General features: G+C 49.0%; 5 protein-coding genes across 5 annotated transcripts; 2 read left to right on the top strand and 3 right to left on the bottom strand.

Annotated features, from left to right (window-relative positions):
- Nucleotides 1–1,343: 1,343 nt before the first annotated feature.
- UREG_06965 (uncharacterized protein) lies at nt 1,344–1,904 on the bottom strand (the record flags this gene model as incomplete). The annotated part of the gene is made up of 1 exon (XM_002583952.1): nt 1,344–1,904. The coding sequence occupies one exon, from the start codon at nt 1,902–1,904 to the stop codon at nt 1,344–1,346; it is 561 nt and encodes a 186-aa protein (XP_002583998.1).
- A 746-nt stretch (nt 1,905–2,650) lies between these two features.
- On the top strand, nt 2,651–3,678 carry UREG_06964 (uncharacterized protein; the record flags this gene model as incomplete). The annotated part of the gene is made up of 5 exons (XM_002583951.1): nt 2,651–2,915; nt 2,980–3,007; nt 3,029–3,096; nt 3,161–3,361; nt 3,431–3,678. 5 exons carry the CDS (start codon nt 2,651–2,653, stop codon nt 3,676–3,678), a joined length of 810 nt encoding a protein of 269 aa, XP_002583997.1.
- A 327-nt stretch (nt 3,679–4,005) lies between these two features.
- On the bottom strand, nt 4,006–5,258 carry UREG_06963 (uncharacterized protein; the record flags this gene model as incomplete). The annotated part of the gene is made up of 2 exons (XM_002583950.1): nt 4,006–4,724; nt 4,871–5,258. The coding sequence occupies 2 exons, from the start codon at nt 5,256–5,258 to the stop codon at nt 4,006–4,008; spliced, it is 1,107 nt and encodes a 368-aa protein (XP_002583996.1).
- A 985-nt stretch (nt 5,259–6,243) lies between these two features.
- Nucleotides 6,244–12,118, top strand: UREG_06962 (uncharacterized protein; the record flags this gene model as incomplete). The annotated part of the gene is given in 6 exon segments (XM_002583949.1): nt 6,244–7,245; nt 7,265–10,938; nt 10,964–11,027; nt 11,060–11,478; nt 11,531–11,599; nt 12,043–12,118. The coding sequence occupies 6 exon segments, from the start codon at nt 6,244–6,246 to the stop codon at nt 12,116–12,118; spliced, it is 5,304 nt and encodes a 1,767-aa protein (XP_002583995.1).
- A 1,069-nt stretch (nt 12,119–13,187) lies between these two features.
- Nucleotides 13,188–13,475, bottom strand: UREG_06961 (uncharacterized protein; the record flags this gene model as incomplete). The annotated part of the gene is made up of 1 exon (XM_002583948.1): nt 13,188–13,475. The coding sequence occupies one exon, from the start codon at nt 13,473–13,475 to the stop codon at nt 13,188–13,190; it is 288 nt and encodes a 95-aa protein (XP_002583994.1).
- Nucleotides 13,476–14,081: the final 606 nt, after the last annotated feature.

Genomic DNA, 14,081 nt, shown 5'->3' with positions numbered 1-14,081 from the left:
GGATTTGACCTTTTGCGCGGGAAGACGCCGAGAAACCAACGTTCGAGTCTGGGGCTTGTTTTATTCTTTCCAGGGGTCTAAGGATTTGAAAAAGACAAACCGGTGTTGGACTCGATGAACTTTGAAGCATGTCTGGCTTGGGATCTAAAATTCTTCGCAGTGCCGATCCCCAGAGACGGGTTGGGCAGATGAATTGCGTCCCGGCTTGTTACGATCTCATTAAATACCATTCATAGGTGAAATGAATAATCATCAAAAACATGTGCTTAATCGTCCGCTCCACACATTGCTCTCGCCAGAATCAGCCGGGGATGGAAAGGTCGGGCTGGGAGGCCAAGTTTATGTATCATTGATGACAACCAACAGAGAATCGGAGACCGCACTGGTGACCACCGCACATCCGATACCCGCCGAATACTAGAAATTTCAAAGGTCCATCTATGCTGGAACCATGTTGAACAATCGTGCCAAGTCCAAGTGGCCGGAAATTTCCCAACCGCATATCCCTCACCTGTGGGCTCGTTTTGCAGGAGCTACCACGTCTTGGGGTCCGAGTTCTGCGCAATAAAACGGCCAGCAACCCAAGGGCGGGTTGAATGGAAAGTGTAGTCCGTTACATTCGAGTGTGGGCCTTGGAATTCGGTATCACGGTGAGGCGGTGGCATGGAATCCTGTGGTTTGGTTCGGCATCGCTGGATTGTCAAGGTAGTATTATTGTTGGAAGTGAGGGTGGCATGGGTATCTTCCAACTGGAAAAATGTCGATCTTAGCTAAATGGCGAATTTTCTATGAGGGCCGATTCCCCCGCAGTTAATCCCCGGTCTTTGAGCTGCAGAACCCCGCGAAATGCCAAGGGAGAGCTGGCGATGGCATGTTCGCGTGCAGACTGATGACTCGAAAGATTGTGCTGGGGTAGCCAGATCAATCCTCTGCAGGAGTAGAGCTCTATTTTAGGGGGCATGCAGCGCCGTGAATCGGTTCGGTAAGGACTGATAACCACAAGGTCTCTCCTATTCGCAGTTCTCAGGGAGTACATACATGCGGTTGATAATCAAGAGAGTGATTTGGTAGAGTAGCTACTTCTATTCAAGACATATCAGATTCCAAGAAACAATCCCTGGGCAACGTCGATCCTCTCGCCAATTCCTTAGTTATGTAAGCTCATTCTCGGCAGCTGAAGCCCATGCCAAGACCGCCGCAACCGCATCCATCAAACCTTCATCGTCTCACGACAACTGGAGGCTTTCAGCTCGGACTATCGATTCGACGGGCTGCTGTGAGGGTTGTCAGTTATGTGCCATTTTTGGGAACAACCTTTGACAGGGCTTTTCATTACAATACATTTATTGAGCTTCGTTGGCAGCACCAAACCAGTTGAACCCGGCGCAAGCTCGCTTGACAAGCTCGTCGACATCACGCTTCTGGGGGCAAAGTCTCTTTGCGAGACCCTCGTCGGCCTCGTTGGCAGCACCAAACCAGTTGAATCCGGCGCAAGCGCGCTTGACAAGAGCGTCGGCATCGCGGGCCTCAACTTCAACTTCACGCTTCTTATGCTGAGGGCAGACTCGCTTTGCGAGACCTTCATCGGCTTCGTTGGCGGCACCAAACCAGTTGAATCCTGCGCAGGCGCGCTTGACAAGCTCGTCAACATCACGCTTCTGGGGGCAGAGTCTCTTAGTGAGACCCTCATCGGCCTCGTTGGCAGCACCGAACCAGTTGAATCCGGCGCAGGCGCGCTTGACAAGGGCGTCTCTAGCATCTGCCGCGCTGAGGCTAGAGTCGATGTTGCGCTGCTTAAGCTGAGGGCAGAGGGCTCCGGCGATCGCGGCATCCGAAGTAGCGGGCGCTGCAGAGGCGAGAGCAGCAAGGCCTGTGGCCATCACGATGGTCTTGATGAGATGCATATTGATAGCTGAACAGAGTGTGTAACAAAGATATCTCTGCAGATTTGCTTTGGAGGGATTATTGACCGAGTTTGATTTCGTAAAGAGTTGATTTCATTGACCTAACCAGAGGCATTGAGGCCTCTATATATACGTATCTGTCGCTGTGAGCTCTTGATTCCGTCGACATCAATACTCCACTTAACATTACGCATACTCCGTGCAAATGTCAACTACCTGCACTCCGTCCGTCCCCCCACTTATCGCCCACGGACAAGGATCAATTGCAACCCTCCCGCAGCCCTTGTCCTTCCCAACTAAGTCATTTCGAACCCACCTACGCCTGGATGATCTTCTATCTGTTTACACCTTTTGAATATGTCATTGGCTCACTCTCAGACATGTTAGACAAGGACCTAGCTTGGGATTAAGCTACTTTCTCTAGGATATTACCGGGTATTCCTCTGGTGCCTAGGATGATAAAGATATGTTGGTTCAATCAACCAATCACGACATCAGAGGCGGACAGCCTGGCTACACTCGGGGTTCCTCTTATCAAGCGGTCACATCTTGACCAAGTGAAGCTACTGGAAGGATCTAACATTTGATATTCCCAGGCCCTGACAACACAGTTGGTATCGAAAGAAGCGAAATTCCTAAGCTGAACTGCTTTACCCTCTCATTATCATTCAATGCTGGCGTGAACTCCCCCAAACCGCAAGATTCACAAAGCCATAGCCGGTGAACACACTGTCTATCCCTCAGGCATGGACGGAACGAAGAATGTGAACTCGGGACCGACATACGCACCGCTTGATCATGATAGAGGCAGTGAAAGCGACAGTGAGGCACTTTCTCCCGAAAATGAGGGATTTCTAAGGCAGAAAAGGAGGTCAACGGATAGGCAAAGGATGTGGACGATTTCCGCCCGAACCTGCACAATCTTGAATGTCTGCTTCTCCATTTTCCTTCTCGGCCTATGGGCGTCGATATATCGACCGAGGAATTGTGGAATACCCGATCCTCCATACTGTATGTGCCTTCGTCGTTGTCAGCCTGTGATGCTTCGGCCGCTAACTACTTTGACAATCAACAGCGCCAATATGGGAAGATGGGGCAGTTAAGTATGTGAATACGCAGTTTAGGCCGCAGAAGATATTCCAGTCCGAAACATCTGACGAAGTAGAACGGGCTTGGAATGCTAGTATGGGACGTAAGTAGTTTATTTGTTCCGCCTTTGAAGCTGTGAACTGCCTCTAACAATATGGTTTTTATAGCCAGCGAGGGAACCGTGGTGATATCAAAGGAAAGGGCCGCAAAGCTCCCAGAGACAGTGGAAGCCTGGTTTAAACCAGGGCACTATGTATATGGTGTGTCTGTATTTCATCAGCTCCATTGCCTAAATCGGATACGCAAGACCTTTTATGCGGATAAGTTCTTTGCACACGAGTCCGAGGAAGTGATCACTTTTCATAAAAGTATGCAGATGAAGTTCATCTTGTTTTCCGAATCCCGAATACAGGTTGAGGCGCTAATAACTAATCCAGATCATTGCTTCGATCTCCTTCGTCAAACAATAATGTGTAACGGCGATGCGTCATTGGTACATTGGTGGAACGAGAATTACACGTACATAGACAACACCGGGCAGAAGCAGTACTCACAGGAATACCTGTCCATGTCACCGAAGGAACGGGCAACAAATTCTTTTATAACATGGGATGTAAAAACCAGATGTCATGATATTGACGCGATAACTGAATGGACGCGAAAGCATCAAGCCGGCACAGATTAGTTAACAATGATGCTAGAATTAATATCAATCAGTGTTTCTCATCTTTGTTTGAGTTCTCCCGAGGCTACCTATGCTTTAGTTTACCTCCAAACACTGCGATTCAAAGTCACCATGTCTACTCCATAGATGCGACATCACTAAAATACCCCTTTTGTCTATGTATTCTATCTTTGGGTCTAACTTTCAAATTTGTTTGTCTTCTAGGTTACTGGCGGTTTTCAGGGCATAGCTAACAACAAGAATGCCTCCAGTAAAGCCATCTGGCGTGCATGGGACTAGTTGAGACCGATGCCCCGTACTGGAACCTGTGATCCAACATTCAGTCTTCTAAATCCTTGACATGCGAACAACACCCAAGTTAGGTTCGCCCCGGCTTGAAGCCAACGTTTCGCCAACGAAGCGAATGGCCTCCGTAACCATAGCGGGCGTCACTTCATGCCCCGCCCCCTCAAATATTACATCTTCCAGAGACGTCTTTCCGTCGGCAAACCAACCGTGAGGGGCGATTGCTCTCTTAAGCCAGGATAAGAAAGGCTCTCCACGGCTGTACGGCACCAACTTATCAGAGCCGCCGGCGATGTTCAGGATTCTCTTTCCACCCAGGCACCGTCTCATAATTGGCTTCAAGGCTTGTTGTTCTGCGTCCGTTGGGTCGTGCACGGGTCTGTTCCGGATGGGACTGTCCAAGGATGGTTCATTCATGTAGCTCAGCAATAATCCAGCCGGGTCCCAAGTCCTGACCAAGTCCACGAGGTTCTGAGGGAAGTCTTCGGAGCCAAGGAACTGGGAGCCGGGAGGGTGACCATCTTTCCAAGACGCTAGCTTTGAGAGCCGGGCGCGATCGGCCATGAGGCTGGCGTAGTCTGGACATCCGATGATGATGACGGCGGCCTGGATGCGCGGTTCATGGAGAAGACAGTGCCATGCGGCGTGGGCACCCAAGGAGACGCCAAGAACTAGATTGTAGACAATGTGGCGATCAGCCTTTGGAAAGACATAGCTGCCGATGGTGTCTATGATCTGGGAGACGTCGCGAGCCGTGCCATCTGTAATCATGTCAGTCTGGGCTTTTTTATCTTCGGCTACTAAACGCGCTAGGAATGGACGTATGTAACCAACAACCATCAAAAGGGGCTATGCGGAGCCGGGGTTGCTCGCAGGCAATCGAGTTTGGAGAAGAGCAGTTACGTACTGAAAACGGAGAACATGTCCTGCGCATGATTTGGGTTTCCCTGTCTCCAGGAGTCGTTTCGGAGCTTGTCAACCAGGCGCGTGCCGTGATTCCTCTGATCAAAACACACTGCGATGAGACCTTGGTCCTGCTGGCTTGTGGCGACCTTTCCCGTCCTTAGCCTTCCATTCCAGTCTGCAACAGCAGTAGCTGCAATGCCCTCCATACTTTGCATCGCATTTCCCCGTGCGTGCAACACATATAAACAGGAAACATGTTTGCCGTGAGGCGGAAGTTCCTCTAGCCCATAAACAGCGCACAGGATACCGCCGATAACAAAGTCTGCCTTTGAGACTTTTGGCGGCGGCGTTGCATATGTCTTGACCATGGGGTCAATGGGGTTTGCCATATTGATAAGACCTGTTTATTGGGAAGCAATGTTTTAGTTTAAAATAGAATGACTGGGTACAGATCCTTGTGAACATGCCAGTAATGTATGGAGAGCGATGGTTACTGAACGCAAGACAAGTCGACAGCGAGCAGCGCACTTTTGATAGCCTCCATGATCGGCGTGTTTTTGTGCGCTTTGGGCGAGCGACTCACCAACAAGGGCCTTCTGGTCGTGTCACAAAAGGCGCGGGAGATTCCGTGACCGAGGCTAATCAGCGGACAGGGTTTAGCCGGAGAATTGCCACTTCAATGGGCAGAGGATGGACAAGGAGATAGTCTTCTTACTTTTATCAGAGCTTCGGAGTCAAGCCAAGACTTTAACTTGATACGAGTAACTATATATTTATCTGTTACTCGTTCATAGTTGTTAACTCGTCAGTTCTGGCCCAACATAATAACTACGCACACATGGTGAGAATTGATGCTGCTTGTCCCATGTGCAAGTTGACGATCAATCGATTCGCCTATCCATTAGTAGAACTAAGTACTGAACTACCATAAAGCTGCTCTATAAACAATATCCGGCCCTGCGTTGGCGATGGAGTTGCTGAGCGTCAAAGTTGGAGCAAGGCCCGTGTTTGCACTGTTTGACCCCTGCGGCACGCGCTAAACAGACGCTTAGCTAAGACACTAGGCGGCTAAGCGCAGGGGCTGCCAAGCACTGGGTCGATGGGCCAACTCCGCCCCTTAACGGCGACCAGAACCCAAGCTTATGAGCTCCTCAGCCTGCAACTCGCCAACGGCTGTTGTACTTTCTTCATGAGTAGAATGCTTGTAAGTTGATTTCTTTCCCAAAGCCGCGCTCAAGCTGATAGTAATATGGTCCAAAAGCCTCGCACAGACAGCCTGAAACACGCTTGAAGTTAGGACGCCCTGGACAGCAACACAGTACAGTCATGACTGGCCATAACAGCTTATAACAACTATAACGGACAATATCTGCGATGGACGTTCAACCACTTCCAACCCTCTTGGATCGATCTCCCAACGCAAATATAGAGAATCTCGCTCCTGAATCGGATACCACTCCGGGCAAGCCAACGGTACGGGCTATCCAGCATGGTGCGGACTCGACAAAACAGCAATTTCTGGAGAATCGTGAAGGTGCAACTAGAGTCAAGCCGGAAACTGTCCCCGAACGGCCATTGAATCATTCCTCCGAGAACCGACCCCCTTCGACCGTCCCAACATTAACCTCAAGGCGCCGTAGTGCCCAGTTGGCTGGATCAGATGCAGAGTATGAAACACAAAATGCAGCTAGGTCGAGAGCTTCGTCCATAGCCCCGGAGGATGGAGATGTATCGGCCCCAGATCGCCGTGGACAATCGTTTCTCTCAAAACTGAAAGCCCTTGCCACCTACCCCTCGTTTCCAACACATTCACGATCGGCAAGTGGTGTCACTGCTGGGGGCGAACCGGCGGATGGTAGATATGACAATGAGCCTTTGACTCCGTTATCTGAAAGAGGACCGTTCCGATTCCCTAGAAGCGTGGAGGACGGGAGCGAGGCCGATGCTGATGGGGAGTCAAGTGCAGAAGACAACAAGACCCGCAGAAAGCGAAAAATGAAGCTCCGAGCGAGGTGGCCCGGCGATTCCGGCCCTCGTACTGCCCCGTCCTCTCCCAAAACCTCAGAACGGCCCCAGCTACCTGCTTCAAGCTCGTTCGTTCCCGCTGGGGATTTTGCTCCAGAGCATCTTACCAGACGAGTTACTACATCGTCGGTACAATTCCACGGACGGGAAGGCGTGTCTGAAGATGAGGGACGGGATAGATTGAAGCGGAACTCGATGTGGCGCCGCCGAAGTGGTTGGCCTCGTGGCCTAAGCTACGGAGGAAACGTCCGGCAAGAAGGCCAGAACTCTCAGGATGAAAGGAGGCCTAGTAATTTACGACGCTTTACCGGATTCGGAAACCCATCAGAAGGGACTGAAGGGATAGCTGCGGTGTGGAGAATGCACAAAGGCGAGCGTGGAACGAGCCTTAGTGCTCAGAAATGGCGCCCAAATCAAAGCACGATTGAAAATGATCGGCCAGAGAAAGAAGCCCGAAACAACCGTTGATCACGTAAAATCCGCTGAACTGTTGGCAGAGTTGGCTTCAGGCGTACCCGCTGCTTTGCTCCTTGCAAGTATGTTTCAAAGAGATGAGCACGGTAGTAGGCGCATACCAATTCTTCTTGAACAATTGAAAGTTCGCATCACCGATAGCCACTTCGACTCGCATTCCGGCGATCGGCACCTAGTGTTTCGAATCGAACTCGAATATGGTAGTGGCATGACACGCATGAAATGGGTTATCAACAGAACCCTCAGGGACTTTGCAAACCTACACATCAAGTACAAGCTCCAGATCGGTACTCAAAGATACATTCATCTCAGGAGCCATGACTCTGGGCACGCTCTGCCACATTTCCCGAGAAGCGCCTTTCCATATTTACGAGGAGTAAGGGGCTTAGAAAGTGATGGAGAAGACGAGGAAGAAGATCCGGGAGACGAGACCGCTGCCGATGCCACTAGCGGAAACGAGAGGCCCTCAAAGAAGAAAAAACGACGCTCCTCGTTCGCAATTTCCCGTCGGCAGTCAAGCCTCGTATCGCCTTCAGAAGGCAACGCAGCATCAGGCGCTGTAGGAAACGCTGATAACGCTACGGACGTGGCAGCTTCTGGGGTACACAAACGAGAATCATACCCCGAGAGGCAACGAAAGAAACTCGAAAGTTATTTGCAAAAGATGATTCGTTTCTTGATATTTCGTCCTGACAGTAACCGCCTATGCAAATTTTTGGAGCTCTCAGCCTTGGGAGTACGGCTCGCCGCGGAAGGGAGCTATCATGGAAAAGAAGGTTTCCTTATTATTCAATCTTCTAAAGGGTTAGATTTTAGAAGTGCTTTGAACCCTACTATGATAAAATCGAGGCATTCCCCCAAGTGGTTCCTCGTCCGGCACAGCTATGTTGTATGCGTTGACTCTCCTGAAGAGATGCATATATATGATGTCTTCCTGGTGGATCCTTTCTTTCAGATCCAGACCAAGAAAGGACGGTTGAGGGATAAAAAGCCGAAAGAAATCGCCAAATCCGCAAAAGAGTCCGCTGCCCATCCCCAGCATCATACCCTGAAATTGCAAAACTCTGAACGCAAGTTGAGACTTCTGGCTAGAAATGAGCGTCAACTGCATCAATTTGAGGATTCTATCCGGTTCATGGTCGATTCTACTCCTTGGTCTAAGCCTAACCGTTTCGAAAGCTTTGCCCCTGTTCGAACAAAATGCTTTGCGCAATGGCTAGTAGACGGACGCGACTACATGTGGGTTGTCTCCCGCGCGATAAACCAGGCGAAGGATGTTATCTACATTCACGATTGGTGGCTAAGCCCAGAGCTATATATGCGGCGGCCGGCCGCTATCAGCCAAAAATGGAGACTGGATCGCCTTCTTCAACGAAAGGCCCAAGAAGGAGTAAAGGTATTTGTTATTATGTATCGAAATATCAACTCTGCTATTCCCATTGATTCTGAATACTCAAAATTCTCGCTCCTGGATCTGCATCCGAACGTATTCGTGCAGCGGTCACCGAATCAGTTTAGACAGAACACCTTTTTTTGGGCTCACCATGAAAAGCTGTGCATTGTGGATCACACGCTGGCTTTTATTGGGGGCATTGATCTTTGTTTTGGTCGATGGGACACCCCACAGCACTTACTTACCGATGACAAGCTAACAGGGTTCGAGCTGACCGATTCTCCCAAAGATGCCGACCATTGCCAGTTGTGGCCTGGAAAGGACTATTCCAACCCAAGGGTTCTAGATTTCTATGACCTTGATAAACCGTATGAGGAGATGTACGACCGCGAGGTTGTACCGAGAATGCCGTGGCACGATATTTCCATGCATGTCGTTGGACAGCCGGCGCGAGATCTAACTAGACATTTTGTGCAGAGATGGAACTATATCCTCCGTCAACGGAAGCCGACAAGGCCAACTCCGTTCCTATTGCCGCCACCGGATTTTAACCCTGCTGATCTAGAGGCCCTCGGACTAGATGGGAGCTGCGAAGTGCAAATTCTAAGATCAAGCAGTACATGGTCCACAGGGACTCCCGATGTTACGGAACATAGCATCATGAACGCATACGTCAAAATGATTGAGAAGTCGGATCATTTTGTTTATATTGAGAATCAATTCTTCGTGAGCAGTTGCGAAATCGAGGGGAAGAAGATTGAAAATCTAATCGGGGACGCCCTCGTCGAACGCATCGTTAGGGCGGCCAGAAATGGGGAAGACTGGCGTGCTGTAATATTGATTCCTCTAATGCCCGGGTTCCAAAACACCGTGGATACCGAAGGAGGAACAAGTGTTCGGTTGATCATGCAATGTCAATATCGAAGTATATGTCGAGGTGAAACGTCCATTTTTGGCAGGTTGCGTGCTCAAGGTATTGAACCTGAGGATTATATCCAATTTTTCAGTCTGAGATCCTGGGGCCGTATTGGCCCCCGGAAACATTTTGTGACCGAACAGCTCTATATCCACGCAAAGTGCATGGTCGTGGATGATAGAGTCGCGATTATTGGATCTGCCAATATCAACGAAAGATCTATGCTCGGCTCTCGGGATTCGGAATGCGCCGCAATAGTTCGGGATACCGACTTGATTTGGTCCACAATGGGTGGCAAACCGTATCTAGTCGGTCGTTTCCCTCATACTCTCCGGATGCGTCTAATGAGAGAGCATATGGGGCTGGACGTAGATGAAATTATGGAGGAAGAAATGGAAATTGATATTGAATCCAGAAAATCTCAGCAGGATAATGAGGATTCTCGTGCGAACGAAGATCAAGATACTGACCATTGGGCTGAAAAGCAGGATGAAAAAGAGATCCTAGAGCGGAGACATCGGCTTCAAGATGAATTCTTGTCTCGATCGGAAGACATGCATAGCTTCAACCATGACGTTGACTGGGAACAGGCGAACAATCCTAATCTCAAGTCAAATAGGAAGCTCACGGTAGACGCCAGGGTCACCAGAAATGCTGATCACCGAAGGGACTTGGAAGGGCTCGGAGTGGATCAGATGCGAAGTTTAGATGAAGCCGGTCAAATTGACGGCCGAGATTCTTTCCTCGCCCCAAACAACCTTGAGTATCTGAAAGAGGAAGATACGGTCGAAAAAGCAAAGCAACGGAAAGAATCTAAACAGCACCGCGATTCACATCCGCAAAGGCCTGCTGAGTTGAATAAGCATGAAGATGACAATCCGTCGCTTGCAGATAGTGGGGGCAATCCCTCGTCTGTACCTCACCCGCATCAAACTGCATTTAGCTGTGATGATATTGCTAAACATTCACGGGGTAATCCTATGCCACAATCCGAAAATGGCCATCCTCTGCTATCTACAATTACCCGCCCGAGTGTTGATAAAGATTGCATGAAGGACCCCTTGTGTGATGCATTCTATCTTGATACATGGCAGGCCATAGCTGAAAACAACACCAAGGTATTCCGGAGTGTATTCCGGTGCATGCCAGACAGTGAAGTTAAGTCGTGGAAGGAATACAAAGAATATAGCGCTTACGCAGAAAGGTTCGCCGATATGCAGAACAATTATTTCTACGACTCCGATGCACCACATTTTCCAGGGTATGCTTGGCTTCACAGATTCCAGAGCGGCCCCTTCCGGGAGCATGGCATTTACTCAAACCTCTGGGGTAAACTTTGGTTACGATATTGTAAAAGTTAGGCCACGGCCTGGGAGGAGAAGGTAACGGACCACGTAAGAGATGCAGCCGCTGAAGACAGCCTCAAGCAATGGGCAGCTGATGCGAATCGAGCCCAGATTGAACGTCAGCAAGAGGAGCTGGCCAATACAGAGCGCTTGGAGGAGAAGGAGGGACTGACAGCTGTGGAAACAAAATCTTCACAATCCACTGGAAATGCTGAATACTCGGTGACCTTTCCGGATAATGAGAAATTAGAACGCCAGCGATCTGGTGCTCAGATGAATGGGTACTCCGAGGCACTCAGCTTAAATGCTTCTCAATCACAAAGACGACGGCGGAGAGGAACGACTCGTAGCTCCAAGCGGGAATTCCATGCTTCCGACGATATTATCAGTATGCAAGACTCAGAAGAATTGCTCAATACGGTGCAGGGCCATCTGGTGTTGTGGCCATATGAATGGTATGAATGCCTAGGCATCTTTGCTTGTTTTGGGGTATTGACGATGATACAGGCTCGAGCGCGAAGAGCAAGGAGGCAACTGGCTATATACCCTAGATCAGATCTCTCCTCTGGAAATATAGTAAGTTAATTACTGCATACCATCCGTTTGACATACCACTGACCGTTGCGTAGTAACTAGTGGTTGTCCTTATAGCGTCTTAATCCTCTCATGCGAGCGAAGAGTTTCCCTGGCCCCCCATAGCCATTTTTTTCCGAGGGCGACATGTATCTTGTGCACTACCTACTTTCTATCCACAAGAAGCCGGTGATAATAGCATGGCATGCTGTTTATCATACGGTATACCGGCTGTTTTATTTGCATATTTCTTTCGTCTGTTAGAAACCATTGCGCACCGCAAGTACCCTAGCCCCTTGCATCGAGAAGTTTGTATCTCTCATCAAGCATTTTCTTTCGCGGATATATTTCTTCTGTATGTAAAATTTTGCAGTTTAAACGGCGAGTGGATATAGACTAATTAGGGAAACGTCCCATTATTTTCTTTCAGCGACTTGTCTCATTAGCAAGCAGTGCTTCGAGAGGTTCGCAGTCGACTTCACCACGTCGCAGCCGTTGAGTCGGAAAATCCCTACTTTTTAATATCTTGACGCTATTCATTACTCACTTATAGGATATAGCCAAATGTTCCGGGGACCAAAGCATTCTTCGATATCCATCTGCGTGCTGACGCAAAACGACAACTTACTAGTGCATCAAAAATCTTGATTTCCGGTGCCTCCACACTGAGTATGGCTTTTCTATGTAGCAATGCAGACTCATACAGAAAATGCTAGATGGTTTGTGTCTCATTAAGTACTGCTAAGCGTTTCTCGAATTTCGACCGGGGGCCCTCGAGATCATGAATGGCCACCAGGGCTGCAGCATGGGTTGCTGAGCATGGGAAGGAAGAGGGAGAAATGATAGTCACTTGCTTGGGATAATATGTCTCACATTTCTTGTCAGTTCTCACATGCGGTGTAATTTGCACTTTGGTGCTACTCATGATACAACCATTTCCTACACTCTTTTGTCCAATCCACATGTTATTTCTGATTGAGAATGACTTATCTTCGATGCATGGAATGATCAACCAGTCAGAACTTCAATTCTAGCCAAATGAGGCTCTTTACAGGGCAGTTGAAGATCGTGTGCCGTGAACACCACCCAGGGTGCTTTGACCGGTTCGAATTCTGTTTGACTCAAATTGTTTCAAATCAAAGATAAGATGAATAACTAGCTAGTTAAGGGCTCCCTGAGACCGCAGTTAGTTACTTTGTAGCCTCGGAGATCTTTTTTGCAACCGCTCGTTAACGAACCACTTATAAAGCACACATCTATGGGTGCCATCCCGATTTTATTCTTACTTTTTTTCCGGACTTCGCACTTGGAGCCGAAGACCCATTTTAGACATTCCGTCCAAGGCCCGATCGATCCCGCCAGCCATTCCGCTGGAGTAGCTAGTTCGTCTCCTTTGCCATTTCCACGTCCTCGATCCCGTCGATCAAAAATATAATTAGCTGCGCGGACCAGGGGTTCTTTCTAGACGTAAACTTTCTCTCGTTTGAGGAAACTCAGAGTTACATTATTCTCGCCTAATCGATGGCGGGCGTCACTACCTAGCCCACACTGTGACACTTCCCTCACCTTGCCCAGGATGTTTCGGAACAGACTAGCAGGGGACGTTGCCCTCGATCTTCGAGCTTGCTGGCATGCCCATGTCGGAGGACGTTTGATTTGCTCCCCAGAGAACGGGATACATGGGGTCACTCAGAACGGAGAGAATTGACATCCTGGTTTGCAGACACCTTGTTGTCTTGTGGTCGTCCGCTTCGAGGGTCATGATGGCAACATGTCCACAGTTGAGGGCCGCACCTTCGGGCAGCGATAGCTTCTTAACCGCTCTATTCGCATATGGCTGGAACGAGATATTGGTATTTCGTGGCGGTTGCTCCTCCATAATTTTGCTTACGCTCTATTCATATAGACGGAGGTGGTGGGTATGAGAATCCAAACAAACTGAAAAGCAGCAAGCAAGAAAACCCGCCATCAAGGTATCATGGGTATCCTCGAGCTGTACCTGCCTGAAAGAGAGCAAATACCTTCTTTTCCACCCAAAACTATATGCCAAATGCTCATTATAAATGCGCTGTGCCCATGAAACGATGCCCCGACCCTGAAAAAGACCAAACGCCGTAGGATGAAAAAAGGCAAGCGATAAGGAATATCACTTCATCCAAGCCCACAACCAACGGAAAAAAGCTTTGAAATTATCCGAAGTGAATCCATCGTCCGGGAATTCCAGTCTTCCCTTTCGTTTCTCGCTGGTGACTTGAACCGCATTAGAGAGATCATTTGATCGTTCTGGGCCCCATTCGCTGAATCTGAACCCGTGACGCTTGACTTTATAGCCGAAAATAAGGAGTATATATACGGGCAGCTGTGTGGGGATATGTTAATCTTCCGGGAGCAAAACATAGGGGGTAAAATGGGAAAAGCAGCGAAAAACTTACGCCAATATAAGCGGCAGCGAATGACCTTGGATTAAAAGGGGTTTCCAAAAAGG

This window comes from Uncinocarpus reesii, genomic scaffold (genome assembly GCF_000003515.1).
Source record: "Uncinocarpus reesii 1704 scaffold_4 genomic scaffold, whole genome shotgun sequence".
NCBI lineage: Eukaryota > Fungi > Ascomycota > Eurotiomycetes > Onygenales > Onygenaceae > Uncinocarpus > Uncinocarpus reesii.
This window is presented reverse-complemented; position numbering and strand designations above follow the sequence as displayed.